The sequence below is a fragment of the Ornithorhynchus anatinus genome, chromosome 8 (assembly GCF_004115215.2).
Source record: "Ornithorhynchus anatinus isolate Pmale09 chromosome 8, mOrnAna1.pri.v4, whole genome shotgun sequence".
Lineage (NCBI taxonomy): Eukaryota > Metazoa > Chordata > Mammalia > Monotremata > Ornithorhynchidae > Ornithorhynchus > Ornithorhynchus anatinus.
In genome coordinates this window covers 37,789,383-37,813,251 of record NC_041735.1, presented here as the reverse complement: position 1 = coordinate 37,813,251, position 23,869 = coordinate 37,789,383, and the positions used below count along the sequence as shown (strand labels likewise).

General features: G+C 43.2%; 1 protein-coding gene across 2 annotated transcripts in view; it reads right to left on the bottom strand.

Annotated features, from left to right (window-relative positions):
• The window catches only part of LARS2 (leucyl-tRNA synthetase 2, mitochondrial), a 129,898-nt gene that overhangs the window by 89,949 nt on the left and 16,080 nt on the right, over positions 1-23,869 (bottom strand). For both annotated transcript variants that reach the window (XM_029070826.1, XM_029070828.2), the window contains exons 3-5: positions 22,632-22,760; positions 13,457-13,548; positions 13,015-13,075 (exon numbers count right to left, since the gene is read on the bottom strand). In XM_029070826.1, the coding sequence (XP_028926659.1) occupies positions 13,015-13,075; positions 13,457-13,548; positions 22,632-22,760 (282 nt within the window). The remainder of the gene's footprint in view (positions 1-13,014; positions 13,076-13,456; positions 13,549-22,631; positions 22,761-23,869) is intronic.

The window sequence follows — 23,869 nt, the reverse complement described above, 5'->3', positions numbered from 1 at the left end:
GGTGATTTTAAATTAATGTCATATTAAGGCTGCTCCTTGCCTTCTCTCATCCAACTTCCAACATTTCTGTTCTCTTTTCTCTCTCGTCATACACAGAAATTAAAAGACAAAAAGTTCCATTAAAGTCACATTATTGTATTAGTAATGCTCCAAGTCATCTAATTCAAAATTATGGCTCTGAAAAGAATGGTAATTCAGTCACACTCCAAATACATATAAAGGCATTAAAGTTAACATCCTACTGAGTAATAGAAAATGTTTTCTGCTAGGAGACTGAATTTATGTTGTTTTTATTTGTGCAAAATCTCAACCTCAATCATTCCTCTCCACTGAGATTCAACATTCCAACAGTAAACTTTACAGCATTAAAGACTTTATACGTGGACAAGCAGGCTCAGCTCACTAAGGAACAATGCATACAGAAGAGAAACTGACCTCAGAAAGGCACCCCCTGAGAAATGTGACTCACGCCCCAGTGATTGGGCTCCAAATCAATATTACAAAATCTCATCAAGTTCTTCCCTGGACAGTGCAACCCAAAGGACGCTCTGCATTTCAGCAGGGCAAAACTCAGTTGTTCGTCAGTCAGGGTAAGCAGGAACTTACTGAGGGCACATAGAATGGAGAGGCCTTTGAAATTCGGAGGGCTGAAATAAAAGATCTACCTTGGTTGTTCTGCTAGTGGCAGGAACCTACAGCCCACTTAGTTATTTTTTAATGACTTCGGGAGAAAGCGTGAGAGTTATCAATCTACTGGAGGGAATTGTGGCTCAGTGGAAAGAGCCCGGGCTTGGGAGTCAGAGGTCATGGGTTTGAATCCCGGCTCCGCCGCTTGTCAGCTGTGTGACCGCGGGCAAGTCACTTAACTTCTCTGTGCCTCAGTTACCTCATCTGTAAAATGGGGATTAAAACTGTGAGCCCCACGTGGGACAACCTGATCACCCTGTATCTACCCCAGCGCTTAGAATAGTGCTCTGCACATAGTAAGCGCTTAACAAATACCAACATTATATTATTATTATTAATGATCAGACTACCTTCTCACAAAGACAGCACTTCTTCCCCCATCTTTGAAGTCCCCCGAAAACCCACCTCCTCCAAGAGGCATACCTTAACTAGGCTCCACCTTCCCTGCAAAGGTAGCACCCATTCCCTAGTTGCCTTTGATATTCCTGTTTAATTCTTCTATCCTTAGCATTTATTTATACTTTGGATGCAATAAATTACATTTATTTATCCATACCCGGGCTGTGGGCCGCTGTAAGGTTATCATTTTTTCTCCTACGTGTGATGATCGACTTCTGTCAGTCTCTCCCTTTAGATTGTATGCTCCTTATGAACCAAGACAGTGTCTCATTCAAATATATACTCCCAAGAGCTTAGTAGAGTGCTTTGCACAAAGTAGATGCTAAACAGTTACTAATAACTGACTGACAGAGGGCCAAGAATTTTCATTTATGCTTGTAGTATAGATCATGGGGCAGGAAATCATGAAGAAAATATGCAGTTTAAAACAGACTGCTCTGTCTCAAAATAACAGCCTAGGTCCAGAAGAAAGAGTTGCAGCTGGCAGTAGGGACAGAAAATCTCCTGAGACTCCCAGATTTTCTCTTAGGTTAGTTAGTTCAATCCAGGAAAGTACAGACTGACCTGCCTCTATTCTTCCTGGAAAAATCTCCACCAGCAAGAGAATTTATATGTCTTCTAACCCTGCTGCAGAAAAAATACATCATCGAAGGAGGTTTGCTCCTAGATGAGCGAACAGTTAAAATCGGGAAAAGTTATCATTTATTTAACTTTACAACCTCTCAAGATCCAAACTGTACATCATGAATTTTAAAAAAATGCACTGGCAATGTATTTATCAAATCTATCAAAGAGCAAACTTGCATTCTGAAAACTACACAAGGTAATGGAGGTCAGCTAAAGTACAGGACATTATTGTTCCTAATGACAAGCATTAACACCCATCTCTCACCAATCTCACACTCTGAGCCTTCTGCCTTGGGTAAAAACAACAACATTGAGGCTCTGGGCAAGGCAGTGGGGAAAATGCACACTTTTTGTTACTTTTTTCCTTTGTAAATGATCTTTTGAAATATATGTTTTCATCATTCGATCTTTATCGCACTTAATTCCAAGGAGGCTTATGGAAATGGCCTGTCGGGAAGGGATCCAATTGGAGATGTTCTAAAAACAAGTCACCCAGGGTTGTTTATGAAAATGAAAATGAAGAGCTGCTTCCAGGATTACCATTCACTTTTCCCCTCCCAGTCTTCACCAGAATTTTCTTCCGTGGTTAGAACGGGGAGTCAGAGGTCTAGATTACAAGAAATCTAATAACGGCCTACACCACCCACTTACTCAACTATACCACCCTCATGAAGTGCAAATTAACACGTCCTCATATGTTACGGACATGGGCCGAGTCCAGCCCTCGGTTATCAGTGTAGCTGTTCCCGAAAACCTGGAAAATTTTGCTCCCGAACAGGGGGTTGCTGTTTGGTTGGGGAATAGCAGTTCGAGAGGGTCTCAGCTTTCTGATGTTTTAAACTATTCTTGGAGGGGCGGGGGGCGGGGTGGGGGGAAGGGGAAGGAGGGTTTTCCGTCCAGCACACTGGCCCACTAAGCTTTCCTGCCCTCCATCACCACCTGGCCTACTCCCTGCATCCTTCTACCCCATAGGAGTCCTGGACAGCTTGGGAGCCCTACCCGCTCACCTGCTCCTATTGCTGTTAATATCCATTCCCGCAGCTGACAGATTTCAGGCTGCCAAACTCCCATGGAACCATGCCCGAGGAACTGAGAACCAAACTTGGCCCATCGCAGACTTGAAAATGTTCCCTAATAACATTCTCCTCTATCTGGCCAATGATCATTAAACACATATATTCATCACGCCAAAACACACTCACTCGCTTTAAACAGGGAATTGTTCGTCGTGGCTCCATCAAAGCATGACGAAGTGATGACTGAATTTAAGGTAGAGTCTTTGCAAAACAAAAGCCTGAATAAAACCTATTTCAGTCCTTTCATTTCATAGCAACATATTTTCACTGCTGAAAATGGCAAATAACGACATTTCAAAACCAAACACTCACTTGCGCACAAAAACCCCAGCTCGGCTTTCCTCTTCCCCAATATAATGAGTTCAGAATTTTAGGTTTTTCCTGGAAGTGATCCTGGAGGCAATCGTACTAAAAACACTTTAGTGAGCTAATTATAAAGTTGGGGGTGCCAGTACCAGTTTCTGGGAGGTTGGCTAATATTGAACCTGGCATAAGATGGGGGAAATTCATTGAAAAAATATATTTAGCTTTAAATGAGAACTTAAACTTGGGGATTAAAATGCACGGTATCATATAGAAGAAAATTTGAAATTGCATTTTTTTTAATGCAGGGTCTATTTTATACAGCCAAAATGTTTTTTAGAGTAGATTTTATTTTCTAAACCATGGGCTACGACTAAATACCGAAGCAATTTGAAAAGTGCATTCTACACGATTATGAAACCAATTAGGCAATGAAAGTGAATAGAAGTGAAATTATAGTTTGTGCCATTTTCAAGTCAATGCACATTTTCTTTAGCTAAGCTGCAAATTGTTTCAAGTTTGTATTTAAAAAAAAAGATCTGGAAGTTAATCTTTAGGCCCTTTCCTCAAGACATATTTTCTTAAGATCAGTTATCTTTATGATCTACGGAAAGCTATTCTCTGTGGTAAACTGAGTGAGATTTTGTGAATAATACATAACCAGACCAGAGGGAACACACTTTTAAATTTATTAGCAATCGTTCTTTGCCAGCTGACAAGTGCTTCGTCGAGGCACTCTAATAATACTGACAATTTTTTTTGACTGGAGAGACCGATGAAAAGAGAAACCTTTCTGTTAACACACAAATGAGATTAAAGAGTTTGAGTTTCAATTTATCATCAGTGGATTTGGGCCAATTCCAGCACCTCAGCTGCCCAAGTCCAAATCAGCTTGCTGCAATTATGTTGTTTTCACAGAAGGCAAAGAATAAGGTTTTATTTTTATCTGGATTTACATGGAAATTCAGTGAACTGGGCAGATTCTCTGACGGGAAAGAAGTTTGTAGAATGCCTTCTCTCTCGGCTCAGGGCTGTTTTAGATTCCATGGGGTCGACCAATTTATGGTTAGACCGGGCTAGCCACTGACTCAGTTGCTCCGTGTTGGCCTGTTTCTGGCAGCCGGGGGTATGGGATTATGGGAGGGAAGCACAGAGTACAGCGAACGTGTGCCTGTTCCCAAAGGGTAGTCTTGGGCTGCCATACAAAGTCCATTCCTTCTCCTAATCAAAGCTCCCTGCTCCCCGTGAGCAGGGATTGGATCATTCTGTTACTCTGTACTTCTCAATTAATAATAATCTTCATGATGATATTTAAGTGTTTAGTATTTACCAAGTCCTGTTTTAAGCACTGAGGTAGATACAAGGTCATCAGGTTGTCCCATGTGGGGCTCCCAGTCTTCATCTCCATTTTCCAGATGAGGTAAATGAGGCACAGAGAAGTTAAGCGACTTGCCTAAAGTCACACAGCTTACAAGTGGCAGGGACAGGATTAGAACCCAAAACCTCTGACTCCCAAGCCCGGGCTCTTTCCACTAAGCCACACTGTTTCTTGGTACATAGGGGTACACAGGGCCCTGTTCCGAGTAAAATGGGGATTACGACTGTGAGCCCTAGGTGGGGCATGGACTGTGTCCAACTTGATTACCTGGTATCTACCCCAGCACTTAGAAAAGTGCCTGGCACATGGTAAGTGCTTAACAAATTCGATTAAAAAGAGGGGGTGCTCAATAAATGATCCTTCTATTACCACCCCCTAGTATAACACTAATACTGCGCTCCAGGAGCCCGCAATAAATGGCTCTCCAGCTTCCACAGGGCCCTGTGCCCAGCGCCACACCACTCCCTCTTGGCCAGAAGTCCAGCCAGCCGGACAAGAACGGCTGACGCCATGGCAACACAATTCCAGAACCAGAGGCTGGTATCCAGCAAAATAACGATGTGCCATCTTTCTGGCACACATGCCAGGCGTTCTTTATGCCTGGGACGCCAGGAGTCCCTTGCCTATTTAGGAGGGAGGCAGAGAGAACGACAGACGACAGAAGATGCAGAGCGGACCGTTCGTATTTAAATCTGTGGGGAAATCAGAGGGTCAGTCAGTGCAATGGGATAGTGTAGTGTCGTGAGTGGATCCAGTGAAGGAAAGGAGAAGAAAATGAAAGAGGAAGGCGGAGATAACAGCCGTAGAAATAATGGTTTTGAAAAATGAACGGTGAGTGAACTACGTAGGTGTCCCAAGCTGACTGGCTATGATTTTGTTTTCTTCTGTTGCATGAATATGGAGAGCATTTTACAAGTTGATGTCCCTCTGGAAGGAGAAGGAACATAACAGAGAAATGAAGAACTTCCACCAAGGTGAAAATAAAATAATGATAGGGTTCTGTGTTTATGTAACACCTTAGTTTTCAGGGGGTCAAGAGCTGAACAAGCATGATCTCATTTCCTCTTCAAGGTCGTTGTAAAACCCATTAGCCTAAGAGAGAGAGAGAGACACTGAAAGACAGAAAGACAAGCCCTCTCCACGGTGGTTCAATAGCAGTCGACTCGGGATTCTGAAGGGGGCTAGCATGGAATATTGGGAAATTTTTGAAGTCTCTTGAAAGGAGACTGAGTTAATGGTTTTACAGCATGGCCTAGTGGAAAGGGACAGGCCTGGGAGTCAGAGAACCTGGGTTCTAACCCCAAACCTGACACTTTACTGCTGTGGGACCTCGTGAAAGTCACAAATTCTCAATGCCTCAACTGAAAAGTGGGATTCACTACCTGTTCTCTCTCCTTTTTAGACTGCGAGTCTCATGTCAGTCAGTCGTATTCCTTGAGTGCTTACTGCGTGCAGAGCACTGTGCTAAGCACTTGGGAGAGTACAGCACAACAATACACGTTCCCTGCCCAAACACGTTTAAAGTCTAGAGAAGCAGGGACGTTTCGTGGAAAGAGCACGGCCTTGGGAATCAGAGAACGTGGGTTCTAATCACGGCTCCGTCACCTGTCTGCTGTGTGACCTTGGGCAAGCCACCTAACTTCTCTGTGCCTCAGTTAACTCATCTGAAAAATGGGAATTAAGACTGTGAGCCCCACATGGGACAACCTGAATTCCCTGTATCTACCCCCGCTCTTAAAACAGTGCTTGGCTCTTACAAATACTATTATTATTATTACTAGAGGGGGAGAAGGGACTGTGTTCAACCTTATACTTATCCCAGTGCTTACAACAGTGCTTGACACACAGTAAGTGCTCAAAAAATACACCTAATACCTTACTTACTATTATTATTCATTCATTCAATAGTATTTATTGAATGCTTACTATGTGCAGAGCACTGTACTAAGCGTTTGGAATGTACAATTCGGCAACAGATAGAGACAATCTCTGCCCAATGACGGGTGCACAGTCTGCTGTATACCATTACCCTACTCTAGTCATGGGGTGCATGGGTGACGGGGTTTAAGTCTGAGTTATTTTTAGTGCACTAGTGGGAAAATTCCCTTCCCACACCTTCCTGGGGCCATCCGCATGTAGAAATCTCCCTCGCCTACTATTGACAGAACTCAAAAAACATGTCCCTAGCACAGAAATGGAGAACAGTAGGGCAAGGGATCAATAGGCCAGGGCTCTAACTTGCATTTCTTTAGCCAACATGCATTTACTGTGGATTACCAGGGCATAAAATGCTCTACTGAGTCCAGGGAGGCTAGGCTTAGAGGATTCTTTTATAGCAACTTTCTAAAATTACTGTAAGCAAATTAGTTTTGATAAGGAGCTTAAAAAGCAATGTTTCTTTTCTTTAAAGAAAATTACAAAACCAAAAAGATACTTGCATTCCCCCCAGAAAAACAGTAGAAATACAAAACAAGAGGTTAATTTTTGGCCTCCATCAGAAAAATGACTCAGAGCCACTGGTTTGATAAATACATGAGGCTTAATCTGTGTGAAGAGTTGAAAAAGGATTTGGAGTCAAACCTCACTGCCATGCATTACCTGTTGTCAAGGTAACCAGAGCCTCACACGTCTTAACAAAGGGATATTTCCAAACCATTATGAGACATTACAATTTTTAGCTAGTCACCTGCCACTAGATTTTTTTTTTTTGAAAAAATCTCATTCTAATAAGAAATAGCTAAATGTTAAAAAAAAAAAGTCCTGCTGTAATCGCAGGTAATTTTTATAAAAGGTCCTCTGACATATATGCAGAACCATCAAAGTACCCACTCTATACCCAAACCTTTATTAAACTTAATAGTGGCTTCAAGTAATGGATATACATTTCACAGGCACACAGATTGCCTGGGAAACCCAACAGTGCAGATTTGTTTAAAGAGTCCCCAGAACATTTTGCCACTATTCCCAAAAGCACAAAGGGCAGGATAATCTTCTTGACTGTAAACTCGCTGTGGACAGGAAATGAGTCTGTTACTATGTCATGCCGTATTCCCCCAAGCGTTTAGTACAGTGCTCTGCACACAGTAAGCACTCAATAAATACGATTGATTGATTATTTGCCATCTGACCCCTCTCTTTCTCCCAGAAATGCTGGGAGGAGCGATTATATTCAGAGAAGAAAACTTAAGATTCTTGGAAATGGTTACAATGTAAGCATCTGGTGCTCTTGAATCGGGGTCAGAAGTTCCCAGCCGGCATTGTTTGGTCCCCCTGTGTGCGCTGAGAATTTATGAGGTATTCCTTCTTTTATTTTGGTGCCCAAATACCAGAATATGTCAATGTTGGCACCAGGCCAATGAAATCAAAAGTATTCATTGAGCCTTTACTACACAGAGAGCACTGCACTAAACACTTGGTAGAGTACAACAGAATTAAGTAGACACATTCCCTGCCCACGATCAGCATGCTTCTTTCCTTCAAGGAGCTTACAATCTAATGGCAAGATGGCAGCCTATGGAAACAAGACTTTATTGCCCACAAAGAGCGGTTTCTAGTACCTTAGGTCCTCTTTCACTCTCTCCCTGCATAGTTTCTAGTAGTAAATTCATTCAATCTTTATTTATTGACCGCTTACTGTGTGCAAAACACTGAACTAAGCACTTGGGGAGAGTACAACACAACAGTAAACCGGGACATTCCCTGCCCACAATGAGCTTACAGTCTAAAGGCGGGGAGGTAGACAATATAAATAAGAGAGGAGATGGGGGGAAGGAGTACCCACAGACAAACTCTCAAGTGTTGGGTGGCCCCTCAACTGAAAAAGGCTGGGAACCACAGAGATAGAGCCTTGGACTAGAAGTTAGTCCCTTTGGCCTCTCTCTCTCTGGGCTACCGACGTCTTCAATGACATGTGCTGGCTTGACGATTTCATTGTTTACAGATCATATCTCCTTACAGCTAAAATGGAAATAACCCCAGTTCCCTCTCCGGTCTGGTGGTATCTGATTGTCTCACAGTGGGTGAAGATGAATGCTTCACAAAGGCTAACTTGGCCCTTGAATCACCTGGCCTCCTATCAGTGAAGTTTTTCACCCTGCTCTGACGAAGACACTCTGTAAATTCAGTATAAGGCAACTTTAGCAAGATTTCAGGGCCCGAGGAATGTGTGATTTCCTTTTAATACCCACTACTGAAACTGGAAGCAAGTTGCACGTTCAAATACCACTCTAGGACTGAAATTCAGGCTGACAAAGAGAAACCTCTTCCTTCTAGATCTCTATCTCAAGGATTGGGAAGGGGTGATTTTTCTAGGAGGGGAGTAAACGGACCATGGAGTGGAGTTGTTGGGAGCCCTCGTGGGGACTAAGAGAACTTCACTTCAAAAAGAAATTCCACCATGACTCCATTCCAGCCTGTTAGGACTTTGGTGCTGCAGATCACCTTGATCATCTGGTTCACAGCTCTCCTACGGTCCGGAGTCGTCCTGAATCTGTGACTGACCCCCCAGGGCTGCTCTCCAAGAGAAGCGGCGTGACCTAGTGGATAGAGCGGGGGTCTTGGAGTCAGAAGGACCTGGGTTCTAATCCTGCTTGAGCACCTGTCTGCTGGGTGATCTTCAGCAAATCGCTTCACTTCTCTGAGCCTCAGTTATATCATCTGCAAAATGGGGATTTCGACTGTGAGCCCCATGTGGGACAGGGACTGTGTCCAACATGATTAACTTATATCTACCCCTGCTTGGCAAATAGTAAGCACTTAAGTACTATAATTATTACTATTATGCAGAAGACTCATGTAGAGTCTTCCTTTTTTATTGGGATCACACTATTTAATGCACCTCTTGAAATTCGGGCAGAAGCACTTAACACTTCTATTTAAATGCAGGACTATGCTACTGTTCCTTTCAGAATACACCGTTAGTATTCTTACTAAAAAGACAGTACCCCAAGTTCTTTTCTGCTACTAGTCTGAAGTACTCTGCAAAGAGAAGCCTTCCCAAAATTCGACAACAGCTGGCAGTCAAATGTCCCCTCTCATTTAGCTTCTTTCCCTTTATACTCTTCTTCTGCGAGAACAGCCAAAAAGACGATCTTCCCGTCACTTCTATTACAACAGTGTCCCAGTCGTGTTTCTGAAGTCTCTTAGCACTGATCCAGTAGAAAGGTGAGTTTTTTTGTAAGGACGTACAAAGAAACTCAAATCGTATAGCTACTCTACTAAGCAGCCTGGCGAAAAAGGGCACACTAAAGGAATCTTTTCCTTTCGTTCATCAAGCACTTTCAAAGTTTCCTTTCAGCTGTGGGTCGCTTGGAGTCTCCCAGGTGATGATGGGATACCAAGGTGAATAATATCGCTGCCATCACCATCCGGAGCTTGGGGTCCACTCCAGCAAAGCCAGGCTGCGGGGGACTCCGGCTTAAAATCTCGGGGCCACCCCAGCAGGTCTGTTCTGAGACAGTGCTGGCCCGACTGGTTCTGGGTCCACATGGAGTGATCTGAAACCTGAAATCCATTTCCCCCACTCTAGTCTGTAAGCTCATTGTGGGCAGGGAATGTCACCGTTTATTGTTGTATTGTACTTTCCCAAACACTTCGTACAGTACTCTACACACAGCAGGTGCTCAATAAATACGATTGAATGAATGAATGAGGGGGCTAAGGTTGGGGGAGAGGGGGTGGAAGCAGCGGGAAGGGCAGGAGAGGAGGGAGGGAGGGAGGGAAGTGAAATGGAAGCCCTGACTCAAATGTCGGGTGACAGTTTGATGGTTGCACTTTAAAAAGGACCTGGAGAAACTGGAGAGGATAGAGAGTAGGGTAATAAATGACTAAGGGATTGAAAAATAAGTCGTCCGACAAAATTTAAAGGACTCGAGGTGGTTTATCTAGAGATTGTTAGGATGTGATCACTGAAGAAAAAGTAGGTCAGAAGTGATCAAGCCTCATGAACCAAAGAGCCACAAACCAGAAACCCAACACGGCTGGGGGCTACAGACAAATAACGATTCCTTAAGCCGGAGCGGTGAGCGGGTGTTCCCAAACCGGCTGCGGGGTGGGGCGTGGTGGCAAGCAGGTCTTTTCCCAGGAGGAGGGATGGAGGCAGCGGCGAGCAGGTAACATAAGGGGTAGAGACCGGGGGTGAGACTGAGTGTCGTCCCCCTCCCCGGCCTAGGCCTTCTGGACCACCAGAAGGGCTGGAGCAGTGGCACCTTGCAGACCCGCTGCCACGGTGGAAAACGACAAGACACATTACCTAGTTCTTGGCCGCGAGCCGCACAGCAGGTCAAGAGCCATCTGTGACTCGTGAGTCTCCTTTTGGCCTCCCATGCCCTAGGTGAACTCCTCCCGTGGGCGGCGTTTTCGTTTACCTGGGAGGAGGCAGGGGCTTGGGCTAGGTATTCTCTCCAGGTCCCTTCCAGCTGGAGGAATCCATTAATTTATCAAGAACAGAATTCATTTTACCCCCCGGGGAACTTGCTGGGTCTGAACTGAGCTTACTCCTAAGCCTGAGGAATACCCCAAGCCCATCCTGGGGCAGATCTATACTCTCAGGATGGTCCTGAAAGCAGGCTGGACTTCAGAGCTGCTGGCAGTGGTGACCCTGGGGCGATATGCTCCCAAAAGGATGAAAAAACCCCCCCAGAACCAGGCTATCAAAGTGTATCAGAGGGCTAGACAACTGCTGCTCAGATAATCCCTCCTATGGAGGGAGCTCCTATAGAGCAAAATCGTGCACACTGGAACAACAAGCAAATTTAGAGATTCAGAGCAGACGGAACCCTGTGCCTTCCTCATGCTGCTACTCGTAATTATTCCTGCAAAACAAATGCTCCACACAGAAACAATTTTATCTCTGTAATTGCACAGTTCGGGGCTTTCGTTTTCCCTTCACACCTGCCCAAAAAAATACTTTCAGAAGAAATGATATTTAAATACACCTTTCAGCTCTTCATATCCCTTCTTCATTCCAAGGTGATAAATGCAGTTTGGGGAGTAGCGATGGGTAGCGGGGTTCATGGAAGAACTCTGGATGGGAAAGCACAGGCATAGGATGGGAAAGAGGGTCTGAAGGACCCCCAGTCCCAGACAGAGGCCTTTTTTAATTGCCCTAGCTATGACCCCTGAATTCTCTACAATGGCATTACGCATGATCAAACAGACCCAGCGTAATCCCGGGAGGAAAGCCCCCTATAAAGAATAACTGCATCCCTGCACCAGGTGCCGAACGGCCCAACTTCAGAAATGTAGTTCTTATCTCACGAGTGGGGGGGGGCGGGGAGGACTATGCATCAAATAGCAAGGACAAATCCAAATACCTGGACTGTGGGAAAATACTGGATTTGGTTCGGGAGATACTTCACAAGGCGATAACACGCTCATAGTCTCTTCCCTCTATTGTTGTGCAAGCCAAGTTCAAACCTGAGCCTCCCTTTAGGAAGCAGCATGGCCTAGTGGATAGAGCATGGGCCTGGGAGTCAGAAGGTCATGAGTTCCAATCCTGCCTCTGCCTCTTGTCTGCTGTGTGACCTCAGACAAGTCACTTCTCTTCTCTGGGCCTTAGTTCCCTCATCTGTAAAATGGGGATTAAGACTGTGAGCTCTATGTGGGACAGGGACAGTGTCCAAACCGATTATCTTCTATCGACCCCAGCACTTAGAACAGTGCTTGGCCCATAGCAAGTGCTTTAGAAATACCATTATTATTAGTATTATTATTATTTTTTTTTAAATGGCAGGGTTTATAAAAATGTGCTGTTCACCCGTTGCTACTGATACTCGCCTTGGACCTCCCTGCCGGGGCCATTTTGGAGAGCCTTTGGGTCACCCTCTGCTGATTGGAGCATGAGCATCTACTCTTCCTACTTCTGAAACAATAAGCTAAGTACCTGCCCGTTGTCGGGTCAGTGTGGTTGCCCTAACTCTCGGATAACACTCTGAAAACCTGTTCCACAGTGGCCGCCAGACCACATCCACGCTTCCCTGACGACCTGTTGCCACCCACAGGCCGGCCAGGCCACAAATGAGCAGGCTGATAATGGGGCCGGGAGCCTTGCTTGGCAACCTGACTGGTGGGGAACAGCGCTTGCTAGCAGGAAGCTGGTGTTCTGGAAGCCTGCTCTAGTTTTTCCAGCCCGGAGATAACACCGGCTAAAAACATCTGCCTCTAATTTACAGACTCTTCAAACTACAGGCAATTTTTTTCATCGGGATGCATGTCCTCAGCTTACTCTAGGGATATTAACCTTATTTCAAACTGACAGCGAGAAAAAATCAAAAGGTAATCAAGTTAGAATTGCACTGAGTGCTTCAATAAATTGATAAGTCTCTCCCAGCGCAAGGTCTCTCCAAAAGAAAAAAAGCTCCCAGAATTTCCACCTTTACTGCTTCCAGAATGAACGCAGAACAGCGCAAAGCATTGGCTATCCAAACTGATCAGGCGGGAAGTCTCCATGAAGCTCTGATTCAGCCACTGAGCTTCTCGTTTCTATTTAATAATTATGAACTGAATTCCAAACAGCATCTTTTCAGAAAAGGGAACGATACTTACCCGATCCCAGTTGAAGCATAAGCCTATTCTGTTAAGCTGTTCTCTCATGTGTTTAATATTACTGTAAAATAGCAGAGATGGAGAAAAAATGGTGTAAATAGATTGTGCAGAATGTTTTAATCGGGAAGACACTTTACAGGAGTTTGATCTCTAAACTTCTTATTTTTCAGAAATACTGTTCAAGAAACAGAAAGGATAACATTTGGAAAAACACAGTCCCCAAAATAAATTCCCAAACTTTCTGCTATTTCTCAGTTAATATGACTTTAAAACACAAACCAAGGATTTTAGAGTTAGAAATCCCTGGCCTCCTGTTCTCAAAGTGCCATTTCTGTTTCACTCTCTAGTGCTCTATCAATGCAAACGTCAGAGAACAGCTAGTGATCTGTCTTGTTGTTACACTAATTGGCCTAAGAAAGGGAATCTGCGCACCAAAACATACCTCTGAGTCCAATTTTCTGGATGCAGGCCACGCTCAATAGCTGCATTTTCAGCCGGCAATCCAAATGCGTCCCATCCCATTGGGTTGATGACCTGCGCTCCAAATGAGAAAGATTACTTTGCAGATTGCTGGATCAGACCCAATAACAACTGACAGATAGAAAACAATGAACCGTGCCTTTCCATTTATCTTCTCTGAGCGGGGTATTTTACGACAAGCTTATGGATCCTTAATGATGCTGCTTGTAAGACACTGTTTCACAGAGAATGCGAAGGGAAGCTTCCTAGTTGAAAGAACAGGGACTGGGAGTCAAAGGATCTAGATTGCAATCCCATCCCTGCCATTCCTCTGCTGTGTGACCTTGGGCAAGTCACTTAACTTCTCTGTCCCTCAGTTACCCCATCTGGAAAATGGGGATTAAAGCTTCCTTCCTTGGAGTTAAACTATGTCCAACTGGTTACCTAGCACCTATCCCAGCATTTATTACAGGGCCTGGCACATAGTATTTGTACTGTACTCGCCCAAGCGCTTAAATAGTTAAGAAGTAGCAGGATTAGCTAATTAGAGAACTGTTAGGAAACGTAAAGCCCAGTGAATAATAAGCACTTAATATGCACCATTAAAAAGGGGCTCAGAAAGCATGAATACAGTCTTATTTCACCTTTAGTACCATTGGCTGAACAAGTCTAGCACAGAAGGACTTTAACATTAAGCCCATTCTAAGAAGAAAACAATCGCCGTATCACTGTGTGTATTGTGGTATTTTAGAAAATCACAGCTGGTGAGTACTTTCACCCTCTTTTTCTCCCTCTAAGTGGTGGCATAGAGCTTTGAAAATCAATTCAGTATGGCCTTCTAGACCTTAACTTTAGAAACAAAACCAATTGCCCCTCTCTAATTCCAAAAGCCTCCCTTTCCATTGCAATTATTACTAGATCCTTGTGCTCAGAAGCCCAGCCTTGAGAGAGGTTGAGAAGAGTGAATTCAGCAGCCCATTAAAGTGGCTCAGTGGAAAGAGCCTGGGCTTCGGAGTCAGAGGTCATGAGTTGGACTCCCGGCTCTGCCACTTGTCAACTGTGTGACTGTGGGCAAGTCACTTAACTTCTCTGTGCCTCAGTTCTCTCATCTGTAAAATGGGGATTAATAGTGTGTGAGCCCCACCTGGGACAACCTGATTACCCTGTATCTCCCCCAGCGCTTAGAACAGTGCTCGGCATCTAGTAAGCGCTTAACAAATACCAACATTATATGGAAAGCTGAAGGCCAGAAGTGAAGGAAAAGCACGCTTAAGCCCCTTTCACTGAGCTCAGCATTGTTATGGCACAAGTCACCTCAGCATGGGGCTAGGGGGTTAACATTAAGGAAAAATTATTTTACTGGACAAAAATACCACACCACTAACGAGATAAAGATACCCAAAGCTCTGTCAATGACTAAAGGAAACCAGGAGTAAAGCAAGCAAAGCAAGTAAAGCAAGTGTGGGGTGGTCAGTCATATGATGCACTGGGATTTAATCAATCAATGGCATTTATTGAGCTCTTGGGAGAGCACTCTACTAAGCACTTGGGAGAGTATAATACAATAGAGTTAGCAGACACGTTCCTTAAATCCTCCAGGGAAAAGGAGCATAGTGACTCAAACTATCTCTCCACGTTCAGGCGTACTTACTGGAAAAAGCACATACTTGAGAATGTGAGGCCCGAGTGGGATGGGGACTGTGTCCAACCCGATTTGCTTGTATCCACCCCAGCGCTTAGTATGCTGTCTGACACATAGTAAGCCCTTAATAAATACCACAGTTATCTAGACTTTAAGCTTGTTGTGGGCAGGTAATGTGTCTATTTATGTGCTTAGTACTGTGCTCTGCACCCAGTAAGTGCTCAAAAAATGCGACTGAATGAATGGTTAAGAAGTAGCAGGATTAGCTAATTAGAGAACTGCTAGGAAACTTCAAGCCCATGTGTGACACAGATTAGATTCAATGAGCTGCTCTCCTGGAGGGCAACAGGAGCTTCTTCAGGGTGATACATATTCATTAGCGGAAAGGGAGGTGGAAAACCCTTAAAAGATCATCATCATTTGTTGGACTTCCCTTGTTACTGGTTGCATTGGTCAAAGCTTTCAGTGCAAGCCCTCCAGAGGGAAAACAGAACGTCAGCCACAGCATCTTCAGTTCAAAACTTAAGACGAGAAGGCCAGGAGGATTTAAATTTGTTCCGAAAAAACAAAGACCTGCATCCCCTAAGAACAACCTCCACATTATCTCCTCTGAAACATGCCAGTAGAGTGTCCGGCTACAGACAAAGCCAACTGGTTCTTCTCGGGCCTCAGTTCCCGGAACGCGAGCTACGGATCGATAAAGGATGCTTTTCAACAACAGATTCAGCAGCACTAAATGTTATCTGAGAGGCTCTTTCTTTTCGAGAAAGCATTCCAATGGCTATAAATAAATCTTCTTTCTTAAAACCCCCAAAACGTTACAGGTTTAAATGAAGCTTAAAACTTCTTCCAGAATTCCCGACTATTGCAGACTTTGTGGGGATTGGAGATGGGGGGTGGGGGTAACATTTAAAGAAAGGCTTTCATTCCTTTAAAGGTTGATTTTCTTTGTTCTTGAAGAATGTAACCTGGATATTAAAATTCTCCTTTTTTCATGCAGAGGCCCAAAGGAGAAGAATAAAATCGCATCAGCCCAGACGACTGCATGACTTGTCAAATGACCTCGGGAGTTTAGCAATGCTAATGCCAGTTAGGAGTGGAACATGAAGTCAGAACTCAATGTTTCCCATTTTACACCAACCCCCCCTCCCACTCCTCCACCACAGACACCATTTTCCTTCATCAAGATTGAATACTTCTACCAAAATCCTTATCTTCTGGGGATCTCAATTAAAGCTATATTTAAAAAAAAACCAAAAAACAAAACAAAACTACCCTCTCCTGGCAAATGGGGAAAGAACCGCAAAGTGACTTTCCAAACATCAATGGAGGCTCAAAAATAGAACCCAGGCTGCTTCACTTCCAGTTCCCCATTTTAATGACTAAATCACACTCTGCTTTCCATAGCACCCATTTAGAAGGCAAATCCTATTCACCGTGTCCCTACAGCTAAGGCACATAAACTGGTCAGGAAGGTCACAGACATAAGGGGTCCATAATTGTGTGGGCCTACATAGACTAAACAGGCTAATCCCTTAAATGGAATATTCTGATTAAACTGCCATTTTTGGCATCTGTAATGGCAGTCACTTCTTGATTGTTCTCTCTCCCTCCTTCTCCCTTCCATATCCACCATCTGATCCCCTACCCCAGAAATGTTCAACAGATTGTAAAGTTCACTGCATCCAGTGCATGCTCGATAAATACTATCACTGCTATGAAGTGGGAGAAGATCCACAGATTTAAGTGAAACCAGAGGAGCTGGCATGAGTCAATAAATCCTTCTTCAGGTCATGCAGAGCTTAGGGGTCACAGGTGGTACAGCACAGTACCAAAGTCACTTCCAGGAAAGTGCTGTGCTAGACAACCCTTACAAATGAATGTTTCAAGTTTCAGGATTAGGGATAATTATAGCTTTTCCAGTTTTCTCAATTGCATTTGTTTTCTTTTTTAAATAATATGGCAGCATCTTTATTTTACTATGTTCAGAATGTATTTACATCCCTTTCTAACCAACCTTAAACTCGGTTACTAGCTGGTAAATGAAACACAAGAATATTCACCTGGAAATGAGGAAAACAAAACTATAGTTTCCTAATGCAATCTCCCAAGTAGGAGACTGAAAAATCCCCACATCCAAATCTTCAAATTCTGGTTCTGGTTTTTTAAAAAAACAAAAAAACTCTTAATTTAAAATAAACACCATGAATATATCTATAGCTATTGATCTAAATATGGATATAGATCTGTGGCAGTTTCCAGCATAGACCCATATAAGTGGTTACCATAGAGATGAATATAGTATATTCTCTACTGCAATAAAGAAAGGGGCTTAAACTTGGCTGTTTCCTTTCACTTCTCTAACAAAAACAGATGAAAGCTGGAGACCCACAGTTGTGTGAAAAGCAAAAAACCAGCCGACAGACAGAAAGGTGCTCATTCATTGACAGCGCGTTCAAGATTTCTCTCCTTGGAATGTAATCCCAGGAGTCCACGGGAAGGAAGCGGCCTGGACCGGCTGGCTCCTTAATAAGTTGTAAGTTATGGAGCATAAAGCTGGGGAGAAGCAGTGTGGCCTAGTGGATAGAGCACTGGCCTGGGAGTCAGAGGACCTGGGCTCTAATCCCAGGTCTACTGCTTGTCTGCTGTATGACCTTTGGCAAATCATTTAAATTCTTTGGACTTCAGTTCCCTCCTTGTAAAATGGGGATTAAGACACGAGCTCTATGATTAAAAAGCATGTAAATACAACTTTTTTTTAAAAAAAAAGCTTCCCTAGGCACCAACAGGGAGCACCTTCCACCGTGTTCATTCATTCAGTCCTTTTATTGAGCGTTTACTGTGTGCAGTGCACTGTACTAAGCACTGGGGAGAGTACAATACAACAAAAAGCAGACACATTCCCTGCCCACAATGAGCTTAGGGTCTAGAGGGGGACTTCACCTGGAAAGGATGTCAAAGGAGGGCTCTTAGATCCTGTATCTTTTTAGAAGAGCACAGGTAGGAAGATATGGGAATGCACTGCCTGACAAATTGGAAAAATGGAGAATCAGGATGGAGGACACTTGGTACCTTATTTATATGCTGTTAAAGTCCTGCTTTAAGGACACATGCAACTTTATGCAAAGAAAAATAAAATGGTTTAGTAATATGAGAACTGTATTCCCCTCAAAGTCATGTGCCCAAATAACAAAATGTAATATAATTACACTTCAGTGCCTCAAAGCTATTGGTGGGAAGCAAATATATGAGTACATGAAGAACTCGCATTACTTTTACTCCTACTGCCTTTAGCCAAAGAATAAAAAGCAGAAGAGTTGTTGAGCTGTATAAGACTCACATTTCTGCAAGACAGTTGATGGGTATTTTTCCAAATGCCACACAATACGCACTCACTAATCCATTCCATTGAAAATAACAGCCTCTCAGCTCACCAAGAATGTCTGAGAAATGGCATGGGTAAAGCTTGACCTCTCTGCTAGCTCCCCAAACCTGCTTCTAAGTGTCTGAGGTCCAAAAAGGGAGAAATAAAGTGCCCATGGGCATGATCAATCAATCATATTTATTGAGTGCTTACTATACATTGCGTACTGTACTAAGTGCTTGAGAGAGTACTATAGGATAGATTTGGTAGCTACATTCTCTGAACACAAGGAGCTTGATGGAGGTTAGTCTGTGTCCAAAAAAGATAAGGACCAAGGATGCTTTAGTCTGGGAATCAAGTCGCCATAGTTTATCCATCCATCCACTCTGTGGCTTTTGAACTACCGACAACTGGGTTCTCATTTCAGTGAAATCAGAAGAGAGTCTGAAGTCACTCTTCTAGAAGTACACAATGGGAGTTTGTAAAAGGGAAGTTGATTACAGACAATCATTTTCTATCCTCACAACAGGTAGCAAAATATGACATTCCTCACATTCTATCTACTCCCTCATGACATCAATTAACAATTGATTTGTTATTTGAGGCTGTGTACGGATCATTGTACTAAGCGTGTGGGAGATTACAATATTACAACATTGGTAGACACCTCCCCTGCCCACAATAAGCTTGCAGTCTAGACATTCCCTCTTAATGTCTCTTAGTGAAACAAATGAAATATCACCAATTCCCTGAAAGTTTAGAGCACATATTTTAGCCTCTGGAAACCTGCAACCCTGGTCTTTTCCAACAATATACTTATATCTGCCTAAAAAAAAAGAGTCTTCCCTAACCCAATGACCTGAATGGCCAATAATAGAACCCAAGTAATTTCTGCCTGCTTGTATATATCATTATTATTATAATTACTTTGATATTTGTTAAGCACTCAGTGTATGTCAAGCACTACTTTCAGAGCTGGAGTTGATACAAGTTAACCAGGTCAGTAATGTAGTTCCCATCCCACGTGGGGTTCTTTGTAGGAAAACAGGCATTGAAACCCCATTTAGAGATATGGAAATTGAGGCACAGAGAAGTGACTTGCCCAAGGTCATCCAACAATTAGCAGAGCTGAGATTAGAACCCTGGTGTTCTGACTACCAGGCCTGTGTTCTTTCCATAAGGTCACAAAAATACTACACTTCCTTACTCTTCACTACAGCTTACATTATGTGAATAATCAGTTGGAATGTATGCCTCAAAATTGTATATTTTGCAATTTTGTTTATTAGAATTGGTTTAAATTTGTACATTTAGTTTTGGTGAGGTATGCTGGATTACCTGCCAGTAGCTTCACACTCCTCTTTAACATATCAGTGCATTATAGAACAGCAAAATCAGGCAAAGGAAGCTGGAAACCTAATAATGGTCTGTTTGCCTCAATCTGCTAAAATGGAACTATTTCAATATTTCCCTACAACAGTATTGCCTATTAACATTCTGTTAGGAACTGTCCAAATTATAAATATAAATTAATAATCAACCCACAGGTTTTCATCACAACAAAACAATATGGTTTACATAATACACTCACTCTTTTCTCTTTCTGTTCTAAGATGGAATCAAAGCAAAAAAGGTAATCTTAGCTATATACTACTGTTTGTTTGGGAAACAAACACAAACAGAACATGGTCCCTAAATTGCTTCAGTTTTTCCAGACTTTGCTATCATAATTAGTTGAAATTCAAATACTGATCATTGGAACTTGGGAAGGCAATCGACACCTAGCTAATTAAGAATCCATATTTGTTTTCTTAGAGATCAGGATTCGGATTGGATTTAGGTCACAAAGTGATGGATTTTTGTTCTCAATTTAGCAGGAGTCACGGGAACTATCTAGTTATGTGGAGCCAGGACCTGTGGAGAGGCTCAGGACCGGGGAAGAAGATCACCATCGGACTTCGGGGTTTGGACAGTTGTGACATGAGACCTAACCCAGTACCTGCCAATTCCACGTGCATCACATAAACCATACTCCCAACACTGGGAGAGTGTGGTGGGCTATCCAAGATGTATTTTCCACCTCCAAAACATTAACTGATTCCAGTGATGGAATCTCCTGTCAGAAATGACGGACATACCTCGGTCCAGTCACGAAATCTAGGGTCCGAGAACCTGCGGGAAGAAACCGACTACAGTGCTGTTGGTTTGTGCCACGCCATTCACTCTCTCTGGTCCTTCTGAATCCTCAGGCAAGAAAGACGTGGCAGCGTAAAAGACGTTTCTTAGAGGTAAAAGACCAGCCTGCCCCTGATCCTCTCCAATATTTGTGAATGAAGCTAAGCAAGATGGAGGCTTTGGAAAATTAACATCTGAATGTGGCCAACGTTCAGAAGAATACTTTACAAGGAATCTTTGGCCCAAATTATAAAAGGAAAATTAGGCTACACTTCTTAAAGAACATTTCTTAGAGAACACTTGGAGCTACCAGACTCGGTGGAATTTTATTTCAGGGTAGAAAAGGAATAGAGATGCATCTTAAGACATGCAGATTTAAAAAAATCCTTTCTTTTTTAACTAATACCTGTAATCTCCAAAAGCTTCCTCTGTTCATGTAGCAAAAGGCTTTTGAATTCAAAAGCAGCTTCAATACCCACCAGGATGCTTTTTGTTAGACTATAGCCTGGCACTGATCTGTACTTAGTTCAGAAACCCATCCTCCCAAATTAGATCAAGATGATAACCTCTTAAAACATAAACAGCTTTAAAAGAAATGTCAAGGAGAAAATTAAGAGTAAAGCTGAAAGCTTCAAAGTGTCTGTAAAACTTCCTTTTCAATTGAACAGCACAGTACAGAGATTCTCTGAGGATTTACAACCAGAACACTGTCCGGCAAATGTTTTACATTTCTTCTAGACCATATGAAGGCTGATGTCCTTGGCTGTCAATCATTGGCCAGCAAAAGGCTGAAATAAGCAGGTGAAAGATAAAGATAAGATGTACCAACCTGGAGGATCACAGTTAATAAATGAAAAATGTGCAGGACACCGTTGCCGATTCACTTCCCATAACCTTTTTTTTTTTAATAATGGTAGAAGCGATGATGGATTGATAACAAGAGATGCAAGCAAGGGAGATAAATTTCCTCTCAGAATGTATTGGTCAGTGTAAGACTGAGCATCTTAAAAACAGAGATGGATGATTCTGTTTGCGTTTGGTGGTGTGACAACGATATTAATTCTCTTACAAGTCTATACCAACCAAGTGTGATTTGTGGATTTAATTTTTCAGTAGAAAGCTTCGTTCTGGCTATGATATTATTTAGGGCAAGTCTGATGCTCGGTAATTGACATCTGCAGTGCCACAGACACTAGAAGAGCCCTGCACCCTTAGTCCCGGCCCTCTAGATTGTAAATTCCTTGTGGTCAGGGAACTTGTCTCCCAATTCTGCTATACTGGACTCTCCCAAGCACTTACTACAGTGCTCCGCACACAATAAATGTGATCGATTGATTGTCCCTAAGTCTGCCCTGTCAGCAGCACGCTGACCAACTGGGCTCTCAACTTTTGCTACCCTCTCCCACACCACCACCCCCTCTCCTCCTTCACCACCCCGCATCTCAGAGACCCGACCCTGTGCAGTCTTCCAAGTCTAGGGAGGATAGTCTTGGAGGGGAGAGGGCAAGAGCGTTATTGACAGCATCCCAGGGCATCAACTATCAATGGTGTGGATTCGTGGGTCAACGGTCAATTAGGGACAATCCTCCTCAGACCCCACTGTCTGGTCTCTCTGAGTTCAACTTTGCATCTTCAAGGTGAACTGAGTTCCACTGCAATGATACCGGGTACCGAGTCCCTTTCCATCGCACAAAAAACAAGGCTGAAAATGCAACAACTTTCATCGGCATGTGGCATCTGCTAAAAGTACTTTTCATTATCATTGAATTGCTGTACAGCTCATCTGTCATCAAGAAGTTTTTCGTGCCGAAAACAGATTTCTCATAAAGGCTCGTGCCTTTCCTCTTTCGCAAAGGTTTCTTAAGTTTTGAAAGTATGTTTCAAGTCAAGTGTCTCCACTGATGGCTGTGAGGTTTATTTTCTTCTATGAGGACTGGGGTAGGAGATGGGGGTTACGACCGTTGGGGTACGGCTTACCTGCATCCCTCTCATTTTCTGAAATCGGGCTATGGCATCACTGATAGTGTAGACCCGAACATGGCCCATGTGGAGCTTTCCCGAAGGGTACGGAAACATGGAGAGTACATAAAACTTGGGTTTGGATTTCTAGGAAAGAGGAAAGACAATTCACACATAGTTTATGTTCAACATAGTTGTAAGAAACAATATAGTACAAAGAGAGATTCTTTGTGTACATTGGCATTCCTCAGGTTACAAACACCCGAGGGAAACAGACATCTCTTTTTTGGTGACTTACGCCACACGGACAGCATGGCCTAATGGATAGAGCACAGGCCTGGAATTAAAAAGGACGTGGGTTCTAGTCCCGACCCTGCCACTTATCTGCTGTGTGACCTTGGGCAAGTCACTTAACTTCTCTGGGCCTTAGTTACCTCATCTGTAAAACTGAGGTTAAGACTGGGACAGGGACTGTGTCCAACCTCATTAGCTTGTACCTACCCCAGCACTTAGAACAGTGCCTGGCACATAGTAAAATTTTAACAAATACTTTTTTTAAAAAAAAAAAACCAGGCATCTAATGGCCCTCAGCCTTCCGGAAGAGTGTTCTGGTTAAGTGAATCCCTCACCACCCATTCTGAGATTAAGCAATCCACAGCTAATGGATCTTGGAGCAAAATCTGCCCATGGTTGTCATATTTTCAAAGCGGTGAACAGACCCTTGATTACACAACCAAACAAGTTGTTGAACAGAGAAGTGAGGGGTATCTTAGTTTAGAAATAGTGATGCAGAAGTCAAAGAGTTAACTGCATCTCATTCAAAGGCATCATTACAAGGTGTGGAAACAGATGAAGAAGTTATTGCTCCTCCATCACCAGCCAAAATGACAAGATTAAAGAGTCTTGCATCAATTTTCGAAAAAGCATATAATTGAAGATTCATTCATTCAAATGTATTTATTTTGCGCTTACTGTGTGTAAAGCCCTGTACTAAGTGCTTAGAAGATTACAATATAACAACAAACACACATTCCTGCCCACAACGAGCTCGCAGTCTAGAGGAAGTCTAGAAGATAACCTCAGTGAAAAGAGTTCAGACGCAGGCAGAGGTATTCGGAAGGAAGTCTTCAGAAGGAGTTAGCCTACTGTCAGGTCTTTTAAGAAGGAAAGGAGGCTGCTTTTCCACTAAAACTGGACAAATTCTTCACTGAAGTTACTAAACCTCTAACCCGGTTGAGCTCCTACTTATGCGGTCT